This window comes from Cyclopterus lumpus, chromosome 4, assembly GCF_009769545.1.
Source record: "Cyclopterus lumpus isolate fCycLum1 chromosome 4, fCycLum1.pri, whole genome shotgun sequence".
NCBI classification, from domain to species: domain Eukaryota; kingdom Metazoa; phylum Chordata; class Actinopteri; order Perciformes; family Cyclopteridae; genus Cyclopterus; species Cyclopterus lumpus.
In genome coordinates, this window is record NC_046969.1 from 25516129 (window position 1) to 25531632 (window position 15504).

Consider the following 15504-nt stretch of genomic DNA (forward strand, 5'->3'; position numbering starts at 1 on the left):
AGGAGGTTGGACATTTAAGGCACCGGCCCGGCCACGAACTCACGTCCCGGGACTTTGACAGGATCGGCTGATGACCCTGGCTGTCGACAGACTTCGGCGTGTCTTCCCCTTCCTCTTTTCCGTTGACGATGTCTTGGGATCCGGCTCGAAGGACCAATTAATGTGTTTTTTTTTACCATAAAGATAAAGCCCCGCTAGTTCAATTATCAGACCCACACTCCAATGACCACAGATGACAGACTCGAGCTCTTGGTTTTACTTGCTGCAAGGAGAATGTTGAGCTGTGCCTCTGCAAAACACTCTGGCTCACCATTCTCCAGACAGTCCTTTTTATTGAAGCAAGTGGTTATCCCACACAGAATGAGGAAACAGTTTGTCCAGTCCCTTATCAGTCTGAGATGACCCTGAGCCATGTGTGGTGGTGTGTGAGGTATGTGGGGAGACACAAAACAAACCTAGTTTTGTGCCTGCACATTAAACCTGTTGACCTCTTGTCCTCAGGGTGAACGGTATAGAATAAGTAAAACAACAACGTATTACTCTTCTGTTAGCTACAGTAATTACATTCATACATTCTTTAATGCAAATTGAAAACACATGCTCTAAACTCTAACAGTTTCTTTCCTTTTTTCCCTGTGAAATGTTATTTTTGGGGAGTTTTTCCTGATTCGATGTGAGGTCAAAGGTCAGGGATGTCGTATGTGTACAGATTGTAAAGCCCTCTGAGTCAAATTTGTAATGTGATTTTGGGCTATACAAAATAAACTGAATTGGTGCCCCCTGTTGGAGATGCGTGGCATTACAACTGCTTTTCTCTTGTTTCTGCCTTTTGCCAATGTGGAAACATTTGTGTTTTCCTGCTGCTGTGGGTTGACAAACTGCCGCATGGCAATATTTCATCCCGATCTTCATGTTAAGAAGATAAGAGACTCCTTTTCCTTTTCCCTGTGAGCCCCATTGTGTTTCCCGGGAGGAGCCTCCTGGGGCCCATTCCACGTCATGAGATGGGCATCCTGCTGCTTTTTGAAAACCACACTTTAAATGGGCAAACATGTGCACAATTTAAACAGGATGGAAACAAATACCTAGTGGATACTGTTTATTCATACAACCGTGGACTGTGCATTAGTTTTTTGGATGAATTATATATAAAATACCCACACACACCATTCTGTAGAAAGCAATCTGGGCAATGCACATTACATATGAATTAATTGAGTAAACATTTGTTAATAAAAAGAACTGGTAATGACACCAAACCATTCAAATGTAGCATCATTGCCTCTCAGCATTGCAAATGAAGCCATAATACACATTTTAAAAAGTGTAAACACTGATTTTGTTGTTGTTTCAATCATATTTCTCCCATAATATATTGAATGCAAATGAAAAAGTACGTAAAAACAGACAGCGTATTGCTCAAAATACTGCATCTTAAATGCTGACATTGATCATTTGCCCCCTCAAAAGATATCCAAGTTCATCAGGGTTTTTGAGGTAGAAAGGAATGTAATCGTTGAGATGATACAGTGAGAAGCAAGGACCCTCTGTATTTGTATGTATCAATAAAAGTTCTAGATTACAGAAGTTAAGAGAACCCAGACCGGTGTACTGACTCTGTTGAATATGTTTAGCATTGTTTAACATCAGTGGGCCTTCATGGCCTCAGTATGTTCTTCCTTTCTGGGGTAGTAGTGTAAGAACTGAATACATGCATGATACATGAAACCGTAACACTGATCACTGTGCGGGCAGGTAGACTTTGATCTTGTCCAACAGGGCCGTGGGGTCCTGGAGGAGAGCTGGGAGGCCGTTCCTGTTGACGTAGCCAGCCAAGCCCACGGCAGCAGCCGCCACAACCAGGAGCCACTTCAACGACCTCTCGGGTTTGGGGTCATGGCAGGGTCGGGTCTGCATGGGTCGAGCCACTCTCTCCCACTGCGTGAAGATGGCCTGCCGGGCTCCGGCCCACTTCCCCGGTCCTCTGAGACGGTACTGGTACGGCGTGCAGGGGCCGAACATCAAATTCAGTCCCAGCCGGGGGTCGGTCAGCAGCAGCCTGGGCAGGCTGGGTCGAACTCCCACCAGCTCCGCGATCTCATCCATGTAGGAGATGTAGTCCACCTGGATGGTGTGTCTCTGACTGGAGACGTACCTGCAGACGAGACCACGGGGTGCATTTCAACAACGGGTGCCTTTCAGGTCCAAAATGGACAGACGTGAAGTTAAGAAAATCCACAATTCTATACCTTTTGGCCATCGTCTCCTGCTTGCACTGGACGTCTTCTAGCATGGAAGCAGCTGAGGGAAGCTTGATGCAGCCTGTTTATAATGAGCACTCACGGTGAGGGAATTCCTACATTCGACGTATTTGTGGAGAAGAAGCAGTCGGTAAGAGCAGCTCACCTTTAAAGACTCGCGTGGCCCACCTGGCCTGCATCTCAGAGATGGGCATAATGGCCCCCAGCGGCTGCACCAGGCCAATGATAGCCAGAGTGGGGCGGTCCAACTCCGGAGGAAACACGTACTTGTAGAGAGACGCTTTGTTCTCGGACACCGAGACCACATGCGAGGCCAGGAATGGAAAGGAGAACCTGTAGCCTGTGGCAAACACCTGCAGGACAGGGGACTCCTCTCAGTCACACACTGCAGGCCGACCATGCTGCTGTATATCACCTGTGTGTGTGTGTGTGAGAACACACACTTTGAATATTTAAACCCACCACCAGGTCGACGTCTTCCACGACGCTCCCGTCATCAAACTCCACACTGGACCCCTGAAACCTGCGGATGTTGGGCTTCACCTGAACCGTCCCCGACAGGATGCGGTTGGGGAGCTCGTCGTTCACCGTGGGATGTTGGCTGAACATCCTGAACGTTCACAATCACACCGGTTACTCATGAGACAACAATTTGATCAATATTGCAAGCAATCACTTTATACGAATACTGCAATGAAGCACTTCTATGTGTGGGGGATAACCACGCGGAATTGAGTTAAATTAAGGAATACAACAGTTTTTTGTATTAGCTAACGGTTAAATCGGCTAATTCGGCCCCATTACAAACGTACCGAATTAGCCGTTAGCAGTCTTCATTTGCAATGAATCCACGGATGTGCAGACGGCTGCCACCGGACTGCTCTGATACCAAAGAGAACTTAAAAAACGGGACAAAGTTCCCGGAGCGACGGTCTTTCCCCTACAATTTCTAGGACTCATTTCTTGCACACCATGCACGAAGTACTCAAAATGTGTCGCTCAACATACCTTCTGTGTGGATAATCAGCAGATTCGCTATACTGTAATGTTTCGCCGCAAAAATCAGATGCAACTTGCGTACTATTGGTTTCACACTGAAGTCTCAGACATATGGAAAAGAGTCTCACGTCTTGTTTTTAGGGCACTAGATTGCATGTGAGGGTGGAAGTTTTACTTTATATATATATATATATATATATATATATATATATATATATATAAATAAATATATATTTATATATAAATATAATAATACAATTGTGGAAAAAAGCAGATGGAAACACAGTACCTGTGCTTTGGCTTAAGATTGTACAGAGCGTGATCAAATCTTTGGTTGAGCTGGCTCTCTACGAGACCACAGAAAAGATTATGGGGAAGGATGCTCTTCAGAGAGTCCACCAGCCGGTTGAATTCCATATCCAATGGCAACCCGTAGTTCCCGACCCGGTTCAGAATCCAGGCTCCTCTCCGAGTGCTCAGATAAAGCTGGAAGAAAAATAAAAAGACAGACACGGCCATTGTGGCGGTTAGAGGGAAATCATTTGGTCGCCGGCTGCACGGCGGATGCATTCGACACGTTGCATCGGTCACGCGACTCCTCACCGACCTGCTTGGTGACTCTGCTCAGCTCCACCGCGATGTCCCCTCCAGAGTTCCCGATCCCGATCACGACGGCCTTTTTGTGCCTCCACTCGTCGGCGGTCTTGTAGTCTCGGCTGTGGAAGAACTTTCCCGTGAACGAGTCGATTCCTCGGAGGAGAAGACGTCATTCTACTTTAGGTTAAAAAGGATTTTATTTAAATGTAATCTGCACTTGAAGTAGACTTTGTAGCTTTGCCCTTAGAATATAATCAAGGTTGAGTACATTATGCTGCACCTACTCCATTTGGGTGCTGCTGCCTTCTGTTCACACAGTATTACATCATCACCATGCACAGGGTTGCCACTGGAGGCTAGTTCAAAAGGTTATAGCCCACTAGTTGGTACCTGGGAAGTCGTGCAGCGGCAGGTTGGGGTGGCAGTGATGTCCAATGCAGATCATCACAGCGTCAAAAATGTGTTTCTCCTTTTCGCCGTCCTTGTTCTCCGTCTCGACGTCCCACTGGCCGGAGCGAGAGAAGTCCGACCTCTGCTTCACCTGCAAGACTTTGGTCTGAAACGGCAGAGAGGCACGATCGACTTTTATTTTAACGTGTTGCACTAAAACAATATTATTTACATTCGAAGCTACGGTGAGAAAAAATAAAAACTCTAGAAAGGCCGAGACTGAAGCGTCCTCACGTTGAAGCGGATGTGCCGGGTGAGCTGGAAGCGGTCAGCGAACATCCGAAAGTAGTCCACGATGAGGGAGTTGTGCATGTAGTTGGGGTAGTGTGCAGGGATGGGAAAGTCACTGAAACACATCACCTCCTTGGAGGTGTTGATGATGACAGATTGGTAGATGCTGGCCCTGTCCGCCTCTGGGTTCTCCTGCAATAACAGACCCAGAAACACACATTCAAACCCTTCGCTCTCTGAATGTACTTCACGCGTTAAAGAAAGTCCGAGACGCACCTTAAACTTCCACAGGCCTCCGATGTCGTCGCTGCTCTCGAAGCAGACGGGCTGCAGCCCCTCATCCAGACAGGTCTTGATGGAGGCCAGCCCGGAGCTGCCGCCTCCGATCACGGCCACGCGGCGGGTCATCCTTCAGCTCTGCTGTGGAGGAGCTTCAACCAGATGAGGCTGAAAAAGGTTTCACCTGTGAAACAAGAAGATGCATTCATGTACACTGAACGTGTTGAAAATTGCAGTTATTATACCGTGTACATTTATGATAATGTAATGTCTGTGGCTTAACAGGTGAGTCTATAGACTGTGATGAATACGGGTACAGACACGCAGTCTGGGTACCTTGAATGATGTTAATCATCAAAGGACATTATTTTAAAAGATCACACCATTTTTAAATTAGATTATTTACTTTATTCATCCTCAGGGGGAGATTTCTTGCAGAAAAACATGTTTTACAAATATACAATACAATACAATATTACATTTAAGAATTTAAATAAATAAAAAAACTGAATTTAAATAATAAAGGAAGTGAAAATGTAAAAAATAAAATAAAAATGAAAGTGCATAGGTTTATTGACGATCAATTTGAAGAGGATTTGGCCCGAGGTGATTTATTATAAAGTCTAATAATACTAATAATTAAAATTATTATTCTGTAGTTAATTTAAAGCTAGCTTGCTTCAGTTATTTAACATAAATGACATGCTATTTTTAAATCAGGATTATTATTCTGTTTATTATAGTAATTATTTTCTCTGTATTATTATTATTATCACACTGCTAGAGCAGCCTCTCTCTCCTCTGTCCTTATCCTTCTAGACCTTTCCGCTGCTTTTGACACAGTGAACCACCAGATCCTTATTTCCTCCCTCCAGGATCTGGGTATCTCAGGCACCGCGCTCTCCCTCTTCTCATCCTACCTCACCGACCGCTCTTACCGGGTAACCTGGAGAGGATCTGTGTCTGAGCCTTGTCCTCTGACTACTGGGGTCCCTCAGGGTTCAGTCCTTGGTCCTCTTCTCTTCTCTCTGTACACCAACTCTCTCGGCTCTGTCATTCGCTCGCATGGCTTCACCTACCACAGCTATGCTGACGACACCCAACTGATCCTCTCGTTTCCCCAATCTAAAACACAGGTAGCAGCACGAATCTCTCAGTGGATGTCTGACTGACATCTCTCAGTGGATGTCTGACCGACATCTCTCAGTGGATGTCTGACCGACACCAGTGGATGTTTGACTGACATCTCTCAGTGGATGTCTAACTTGTAACAGTTCAGCTCCACACCTTCTTTCTGTTAATAGTTGTTTTCTTTATCTGTTTGTCTATTAACTCTCTTGTCATTTCAGACCCGGTCATTCACACCTGATCATCCTTCATTCCCTTCACCTGGTTCTCACGCCCATCTCACCTGCAACCCATTCCCTCGTTAGTCACTCACTACTTAGGTTCCCTCACTTGCACTTGTCCTCTGCCAGATTGCCTTGTGTTTTGAGACCAAGTTCTCCAGTGTGTATTGGTCATGTCTTGTCCTGAAAATATTCTGTTCAGTAAAGGACTATTTCTTACTACCTCCGTTTCGTCCATTGTGGTTGGGTCCCTGGTCTTCGATCCGTGACATTACAATCTGGCCAGTCATGGACCGAGCACCCCCTTCTGCAGCAAGCAGGTTCGAGAGGATCGAGGATGCCCTCCAGCAGCACGAGGCGCAGATGGTCCGCTTCGCCGCGGAGACGCGGCAGTCCACAGCAGCCCAGGAGCGGGCTATGGAGGCGAGGACCACCCAGATGCTTCAATTGACAACTGCTCTGACCCAGCTTGTAGCCTCTGCGCCGTCTCCTGTCTCTCCGCCTCCTGCCTCTCTGCCGCCTGCTCCAACGCACGAGCCTCGTGTGGGAACCCCGGAGCGCTACGCGGGAGAACCCGAGGGCTGCAACCCATTCATTACGAACTGCTCCATTCTGTTCTCTCTGCAGTCCCACACCTTCGCCACAGAGGAGGCTAAGGTGGCCTTCACCGTCAACCACCTGACTGGCAGAGCGCGACTTTGGGGTACTGCTGAATGGGAGAGACGTAAGCCAGCTTGTTCTTCTTTCCTGCTGTTTTCTGCGGAGCTTCGCAAGGTGTTCGGAGCGGTCTCCAAGGGTCCAGATCCAAGCGGGGGACTAGCGGAACTGCGCCAGGGGGACCGGACAGTTGTGGATTATGCCCTAGAGTTTCGCACAAGGGCACGCCTTAGCGACTGGAACGAGGCAGCCCAGTGTGAGGTGTTTTTGACGGGACTAGCGGATTATGTTAAGGATGAACTGATCTCTTTTGATTTGTCTGCCAACTTGGATGGCTTGGTAGAATTGACTTCCCGAGTGGACAGACGCATCCAGGCAAGGCGACAGGAGCGACGCAAGGTGGAGACAGATCGTCGTGTTTTCACCCAGCGTCGAACTTCTCCAGCAGCCACCAGCTTCACCTTGGGGTCCCAACCAGGGGAGGTTGAACCCATGGAAGTAGGGTGCACCAGTCTCACCCGGGAGGAGCGGGAGCGTCGTCGGCAGGGAGGTCTTTGCCTGTACTGCGGCCGGGCTGGACACTTCATATCCCGTTGTCCAGTAAAAGGGCGTGGCTCACCCGTAGCAGGGGAGATACTGGTGAGCCGAACCACAAGACTCTCTCCCCACCAGAGACCCCTTTTCCACGCTCAGCTGCTGCTCGCGAATGGATCACAGACCCTCGCTACATTCATTGACTCTGGCGCTGACGACAACTTCATTGATGAGGACCTAGTCCGTCAGCTGGGTATCGAGCAGGTACAGCTGCCTTGTCCTGTTCCAGCCAACGCTCTGGACGGCCACCTCTTAGGGACAGTGACTCACCAGACCATGCCAGTGCGCATGCTTCTGTCCGGTAACCACTATGAGACCATTAAGTTTCTTATCCTGCGGTCACCCCAGCATCCACTAATCCTGGGGCACCCCTGGCTCCGCCGCCATAACCCTCACATTGACTGGGCCACAGGGGCCATCCTGGGGTGGAGTGCATCCTGTCACCTGATCTGCCTGAAACAGGCTTCTGCACTTCAGCGGCCCGCTTGCCCCAGCTCTGCGTTGGACTTGTCAGGAGTGCCTACGGAATACCATGACTATCGGGAGGTGTTCAGTAAGGTCAGGGCCTCATCTCTGCCTCCACATCGGTCCTACGACTGTGCCATTAACCTGCAACCAGGCACTACCCCACCCAGGGGCCGCCTGTATTCCTTATCTGCACCTGAGAGAGAGAGGCCATGGAGACGTACATCGGTTCCTCTCTAGCTGCTGGGATCATCCGTCCCTCTTCTTCACCTGCCGGTGCGGGGTTCTTCTTTGTTGGGAAGAAGGACAAGTCACTTAGGCCTTGCATTGACTACAGGGGCCTCAATGACATCACGATCAAGAACCGCTACCCACTCCCACTCATCTCTTCTGCCTTTGAGTTGCTCCGGGGGGCAACCATCTTCACAAAGCTAGACCTGCGTAACGCCTACCACTTGGTCCGTATCCGAGAGGGGGATGAGTGGAAGACAGCTTTTAACACCCCCACTGGGCATTATGAATACCTTGTTATGCCCTTCGGTCTGACCAATGCCCCAGCCGTCTTCCAGGCCCTGGTGAATGATGTGCTGAGAGACATGTTAAACAAGCAGTTGTTCGTCTACCTAGACGACATTCTTATTTTCTCGAAGTCCCGAGAGGAGCACATTCACCATGTCCAGGCCGTCCTTCAACGTCTCCTGAGGAATTCTCTGTTCGTTAAGGCCGAGAAGTGTGAATTCCACGCCTCTTCTGTCCCCTTCCTGGGTTACATCGTTGGACAGGGGATCGTGCAGATGGATCCTGCCAAGGTGTCAGCGGTGACGTCCTGACCCATTCCAGACTCACGGAAGCAGCTACAACGATTCCTGGGGTTCGCCAATTTCTATCGGAGATTTATCCGTGGCTACAGCACCGTGGCTGCCCCACTCACAGCACTCACCTCATCCAAGGTGCAGTTCCAGTGGTCACCCTCGGCTGAGGAGGCCTTCCAGACCCTTAAAGCCCGGTTTACCTCTGCCCCTATCCTTCAGGTCCCCGACCCAGAGAGACAGTTTGTTGTTGAGGTGGACGCCTCCGAGGTAGGGGTGGGGGCCATCCTTTCTCAGCGGGCTGCCAGTGACCAGAAGCTCCACCCATGTGCCTTCTTTTCTAGGCGGCTCTCACCTGCTGAGAGGAACTACGATGTTGGTAACCGAGAGCTGCTTGCCGTTAAGCTGGCCCTTGAGGAGTGGCGCCACTGGCTGGAGGGGACCAGTCTGCCATTTTTGTGTTGGACTGATCACAAGAACCTTGAATATATGCAGTCCGCCAAGAGACTGAACTCTCGGCAGGCCAGATGGTCTCTGTTTTTTACCCGGTTTAACTTTTCCCTCTGTTACAGGCCCGGTACTCATAACGTCAAGCCGGACGCCCTGTCCCGCCAGTTTGTGGACAAGGGGGATTCCACCCCTTGCAATGACAATATCCTTCCTGCCCCCGTCTTGGTTGCTGCTATCACCTGGGAGATAGAGGAAAGAGTCAAGGCTGCCCTGGAGTCCCAGCCCGGCCCGAGTTCCTGTCCCCCTGACCGCCTGTTCGTTCCCCAGACCCTGAGGTCCGAGGTCCTCCAGTGGGCCCATAGCTCCAGACTCACTTGCCATCCTGGGAGCCAGCGTACTAGGGATGCTTTACAGCAGAGGTTCTGGTGGGCGACTCTGGAGAAGGACACCTGGGAATTCGTCAACGCCTGTCCTGTCTGCAACCAGCACAAACCATCCCATCAGGCTCCCGCTGGTTTCCTGCAACCACTGTCGGTGCCCCATAGGCCCTGGTCGCACATCTCCCTGGACTTTGTTACCGGCCTCCCACTGTCCAACAAGCACACCACCATCCTAACAGTGGTCGATCGGTTCAGCAAGATGGCCCACTTTGTGCCCTTGCCCAAGCTCCCCTCGGCCAAGGAGACTGCGGAGTTGGTTCTGCATCATGTCTTCCGGCTTCACGGCCTACCCACGGACATAGTCTCTGACTGGGGTCCTCAGTTCACGTCCGTATTCTGGAGGGAGTTCTGTACACTAATCGGGGCCACAGCCAGCCTGTCATCTGGATTCCACCCCCAATCTAACGGCCAGACTGAGCGCAAGAACCAGGAGATGGAGACCGCTCTACGGTGTTTGGTCTCCGAGACTCCAGCATCCTGGTCCCAGCAGCTCCTGTGGGTGGAGTATGCCCACAACACCCTGACCAGCTCTGCCACTGGAATGTCCCCGTTTCAGTGTGCCTACGGGTTTCAACCCCCATTGTTTTCTGCCCTGGAGAAGGAGGTTTCCTGCCCCTCGGTCCAGGCCTTCGTCCGCCGCTGCCACCATACCTGGGCCAAGGCCAGGGTTGCACTCCTCAGCTCGGCCAACCGTTACTCCGCAGCAGCCAACCGGCGGCGCTCCAAGGCCCCCATCTACCAGGTTGGCCAGAAGGTGTGGCTATCGACCAGGGACCTACCCTTGCGAGTGGAGGCGAAGAAGTTGGCACCCAGGTTCATCGGACCATTCGAGATCCTGAAGGTAATCAAACCTGCAGCGGTGAGGCTCAAACTGCCCCGGACCATGCGGGTCCATCCCTCGTTCCACGTCTCCAGAATAAAGCCAGTTCGGGAGAGTCCACTGGCCCCTGCTGTACAGCCTCCGCCGCCACCGCGGTTCATCGAGGGAGGTCTTACCTACACGGTGCGCCGCCTGCTTCGTTCCCGCCGTCGTGGAAGAGGGTTACAATACCTGGTTGACTGGGAGGGCTACGGTCCAGAGGAGAGATGCTGGGTCCCGGCCCGACACATCCTGGATGCCCCTCTCATAAGAGAGTTTCACCGCAGCCACCCTGATCAGCCCGCTAAGGGCTCTGGGCCCAAGGGGGCTACCGAGCCAGACGCTGTTTCCTCTCTCCCATTGGCAGCAGCAGACATCGGGGAGGATGAGGAGCCATCTTCTGATCTGGAGAACTCACCTGCCGATGAGGAGAGGGGGCGGAGATGTCTGAGGAGTATTAGTCCTCCCCCAGATCCCCTCTGCCCACCCGGTGTGGCAATTGTTTTGGGACGTCGGGAGCCGTCCCTTAGAGGGGGGATTCTGTAACAGTTCAGCTCCACACCTTCTTTCTGTTAATAGTTGTTTTCTTTATCTGTTTGTCTATTAACTCTCTTGTCATTTCAGACCCGGTCATTCAAACCTGATCATCCTTCATTCCCTTCACCTGGTTCTCACGCCCATCTCACCTGCAACCCATTCCCTCGTTAGTCACTGGCAGGTCTACCTGCTAATGCCATTCGACCTCTACAGCTCATCCAGAATGCAGCTGCTCGACTGGTCTTCAACCTCCCGAAATTTACCCACAATCCTCAGCTCCTCCGTGACCTTCACTGGTTACCAGGACATGGTCTAACCTCACATCCAGGACATGGTCTAACCTCACACCCAGGACATGGTCTAACCTCACACCAGGACATGGTCTAACCTCACACCCAGGACATGGTCTAACCTCACATCCAGGACATGGTCTAACCTCACACCCAGGACACGGTCTAACCTCACATCCAGGACATGGTCTAACCTCACACCCAGGACACGGTCTAACCTCACACCCAGGACACGGTCTAACCTCACACCCAGGACACGGTCTAACCTCACACCCAGGACATGGTCTAACCTCACACCAGGACATGGTTTAACCTCACATCCAGGACATGGTCTAACCTCACACCCAGGACATGGTCTAACCTCACACCAGGACATGGTTTAACCTCACACCCAGGACATGGTCTAACCTCACATCCAGGACATGGTCTAACCTCACATCCCAGCTCGTTCACTTCGCTCGGCTTCTGCCAATCAGCTTGTAGCTCCTTCACTTCGAGCTAAACACTCAACACAATCACGACTGTTTGCTGTGCTGTCTCCTCATTGGTGGAACGAGCTCCCCATTGACATCAGGACAGGAAGTCTCAACACCTTCCGTCGCAAACTAAAAACAAATCTTTTTCGACTATACCTTGAATAGGGAAGGTCCGCGTAGCAGGAGGCCCTAGTGGTTGCCTGTTACGAATGCCTTTACAACTATTATTTAAAACTTATAAAGCCAGTTTAAAATACTTTTTTTTATTGTGTAGCTTTATATGAGAGAGACAACTTTGAGGGATATCTTAATGTTATAACGTAATGCAATATTATTTATTTATTACATTATTCGGCCCAGATTCGGCAGCCGATAAACCGGTTGCCATGTCTCAGACAGAATCTGCCCATGTCCGTAACAGCTACACCTGGGCCCGCATTATATTATAATATTAATAGTCATAATTATGATTATTATTATAGTGTAAATCCGTGATATTTTCTGAAACGTCATAGTACTGTGGAAATCTTATCCCAATACTACAAATGACTGCCTTCTTTCAGTAAAGATTACTTGAATAAATGATCTACTATAAGTTAATATGTATCTCAGGTTTTAACCTCACACCGTACTAAATGTGAGCTGCTGGACGCTTTTTTAACCATGAACAATATGTTGATCGAGGCTCATCTCATGAGGTGATCTTTGGGTTCACGGACCTCTTGAAGCTATTCTAATAATGTAAAGAGTCCTCTTCATGGAGGAGGAAGCTTCCAATGTCAATGTGACTTTACATCTGGAGGAAAAGTTTGAACTGCGAGGGTTCAATCCCTACTAATTATAATATAATGTAATATATATATATATATATATATATATATATTTATTTATATGTGTATATTTATATTTTTATATTTTTATATATATATAAAATCATATTATAATTAGCAGGGATATAACATTATATATTTATTTATATGTATATATATATAAATATATATATATACACATATATATGTGTATATATATAAATATATATATACACATATATGTGTATATATATATTTATATTTTTATATATATATAAAATCATATTATAATTAGCAGGGATATAACATTATATATTTATTTATATGTATATATATAAATATATATATATATACACATATATATGTGTATATATATATTCAGATTTTTATATTTTTATATATATATAAAATCATATTATAATTAGCAGGGATATAACATTATATATTTATTTATATGTGTATATATATATATATATATATATACATTTATATATATATACATGTATATATACATGTATAGAATCATATTATAATTAGTAGGGATATAAAATACATATATAAAACCATAATATAATTAGGAAGGATTACACCATGGCACTTAAAACTGTGTCTACAGATGTAAAGTCACATTGACAACCAACACAAGCAACATATAAACTGTAATTTGTTTGTTAATGTGACAATAAATACAACATGAAGTTCAGTGTGTGGAAATGAGCTAGAAGCTAAATGTGAAACACAACTCGTCTCCTTTTATGACATTCGTGTTTCTGTACATGGCAGCTGACACATAAACGTCATAAACTGTGTCCACGGAAAATATATCTCTTGGTTGGTTGGTTGGTTACTTTATTAGTACCGTAGGTAGACTTGGTTTGCAGTAGAAAACAGTAGAAAACGAGGCATCCATCTGGACATACATTACAACCAACACATACAAATTATTGCAAAGAACAACTTATAATATTTAAATAAAATATGCATAATAAAATATCCAAACAAGAGAAAGACAAAGTAAAACCTCGCTGGGTCCAAGGCATCAAATCCAATAGAGAAAAAACTGTAAACTCTGCGTCACCACGAGCTTTCAAAACATCTGTTTCAAGCCAACAACTAACTGACACCTGTGTGCATTAAAAACTAAACCAACAAAATACAATTATTCCATTCTTTCCATGAAATCTTGCAAATCACTTACCGGCCGAGATGCAAAGACAGAAATCTCGCTGCTGCAAAGGTTCAGAGTCATATGAGGAAAAAACCTTTAGCACATAATTATGACCCCGTCTGCGTTTTATAACCCTTTCACAGTGTATTAAGGTCACCTGAAGGTTAACTGTGACACGTGGGTTCTGGAAATGTATTGAACAATAATCTAGTGACGTTTGATTTGTGTTAACTTTAAAGTAAAATGTATGTGTGTCAGAGAGAGAGAGAGCAAGACCTGCAGCCTTGTAATTAAGGAAATACAATTTCTAAAACTTTCCACAAAATGTATCAAAGATTTAAAATAAACTGAATTGATATGAGCCACGGAAAATATATTTCTGGACTTAAAAAGTATAATTAAGATCAAAGTTCTGACAAATTGCACGGATAAAAGATAATTATAATTTTATCCGATAATATAAATGCTTACATATTGTTATAATGTTATGCTTTTGTCAGGGTACTGAAATGTGTGTCTGGGAATGTGCGGCTGTCTGCTTCTCGGTAATAGATGAGGTAGATTGATAATTATATGACTGTAGACCTATGTGATTAATAAAATAGGTAGAATATAAATCTTTAGCTCAAGAGGTAGGTTAAAATAGGTTTTTAAAAAAAAGAAAAAGAATGACGTGGTAGGAAGAAGTGATTACATGAAATACTGAGCGAAATCAACTCATGAGTGTTGAACCTTTACTGCAGGGACACCATTGACTCCACCGTGTGGCCAAGATTAGGTATTACAACGACGAGATTAGTATACACCTGTTCCACAGGTTGACACACACTTTACCAACCAAACTGATGCTGACATACACCATCAAAACACACAGATGGGGAATAATAATAATACTAGTAATGAATAGGTGGTGAAAATAAGAATAAGAATAAAATACTGATAAGGGAGAATAAAAGATTTTTAAGCTAAAATCAGGGTACACGCTCATACATCATCAGAACAGTAACTGAAGGCACAATAATCATACATTCTCAGTTTGAACGTTTTAATTGTTCCTTTTAATTTTTTATTATTATTATAATTAATTAATTAATAGTTTTTTTTAATGATTATTGTTTTAATTTTTTAAAATTTAAAATGTCTTAATTAATTTTATTCTTTAACATTTTTACTTAGCATTTTTCTAAATAAGGAAAAAGAACGAAATACATTTTTAAAGAAAATTGCAATCACTTTTAATTAAACCAGATTGCTCCATGAGACAAAAACAAAAAAAAATCACTTTGTTAGAACAATGCAAATAAAGTGCAAATAGCTTATTGTGGCTGCAATTAACCTGTTTTACACTGGATATCTTTACAAGATAATAACAATAAAGTGCAACCTGTGAAAAACGAAATAAAACAAGTTAAAATATTTGTCAATAAAGAGTTTTACACTAAATATCTTAACAAAACAATATAGGTTTTGTATGCACTCAGTGACACCTCAGCCCCACACATCACAAGTGTTGGTCCAGAGTGGGGGCGGAGCAAAGAACATGGGTCCAATGGTGGAAGCAGGGATTGAGGCTACGGACTGGGTGCCCACACAGAATTTAAAACATGCATTACTCCCCATCTGAGAACATGTACAGAAGTGCACACACAGCGGAGGTCCAGTTAGTCCCAGAGACACACATGCTTGGACATGGTAGAAAACACTGACCATGGGGACGCTGACAACATGCTAGGCTTATTTCCAGACATCTTGTCGTATCTTTCGAGCGGCAGTGATGTTGAAGA

General features: G+C 46.2%; 1 protein-coding gene across 1 annotated transcript; it reads right to left on the reverse strand.

The window, feature by feature from the left end:
• Positions 1 to 1086: 1086 nt before the first annotated feature.
• On the reverse strand, positions 1087 to 4946 carry LOC117729584 (dimethylaniline monooxygenase [N-oxide-forming] 5-like). The gene is made up of 9 exons (XM_034530807.1): positions 4815 to 4946; positions 4542 to 4730; positions 4248 to 4413; positions 3868 to 4010; positions 3550 to 3746; positions 2724 to 2871; positions 2407 to 2614; positions 2250 to 2322; positions 1087 to 2155 (listed from the first exon to the last, which is right to left on the reverse strand). The coding sequence occupies exons 1-9, from the start codon at positions 4944 to 4946 to the stop codon at positions 1741 to 1743; spliced, it is 1671 nt and encodes a 556-aa protein (XP_034386698.1). The 3' UTR covers positions 1087 to 1740.
• Between the last annotated feature and the right edge of the window lie 10558 nt (positions 4947 to 15504).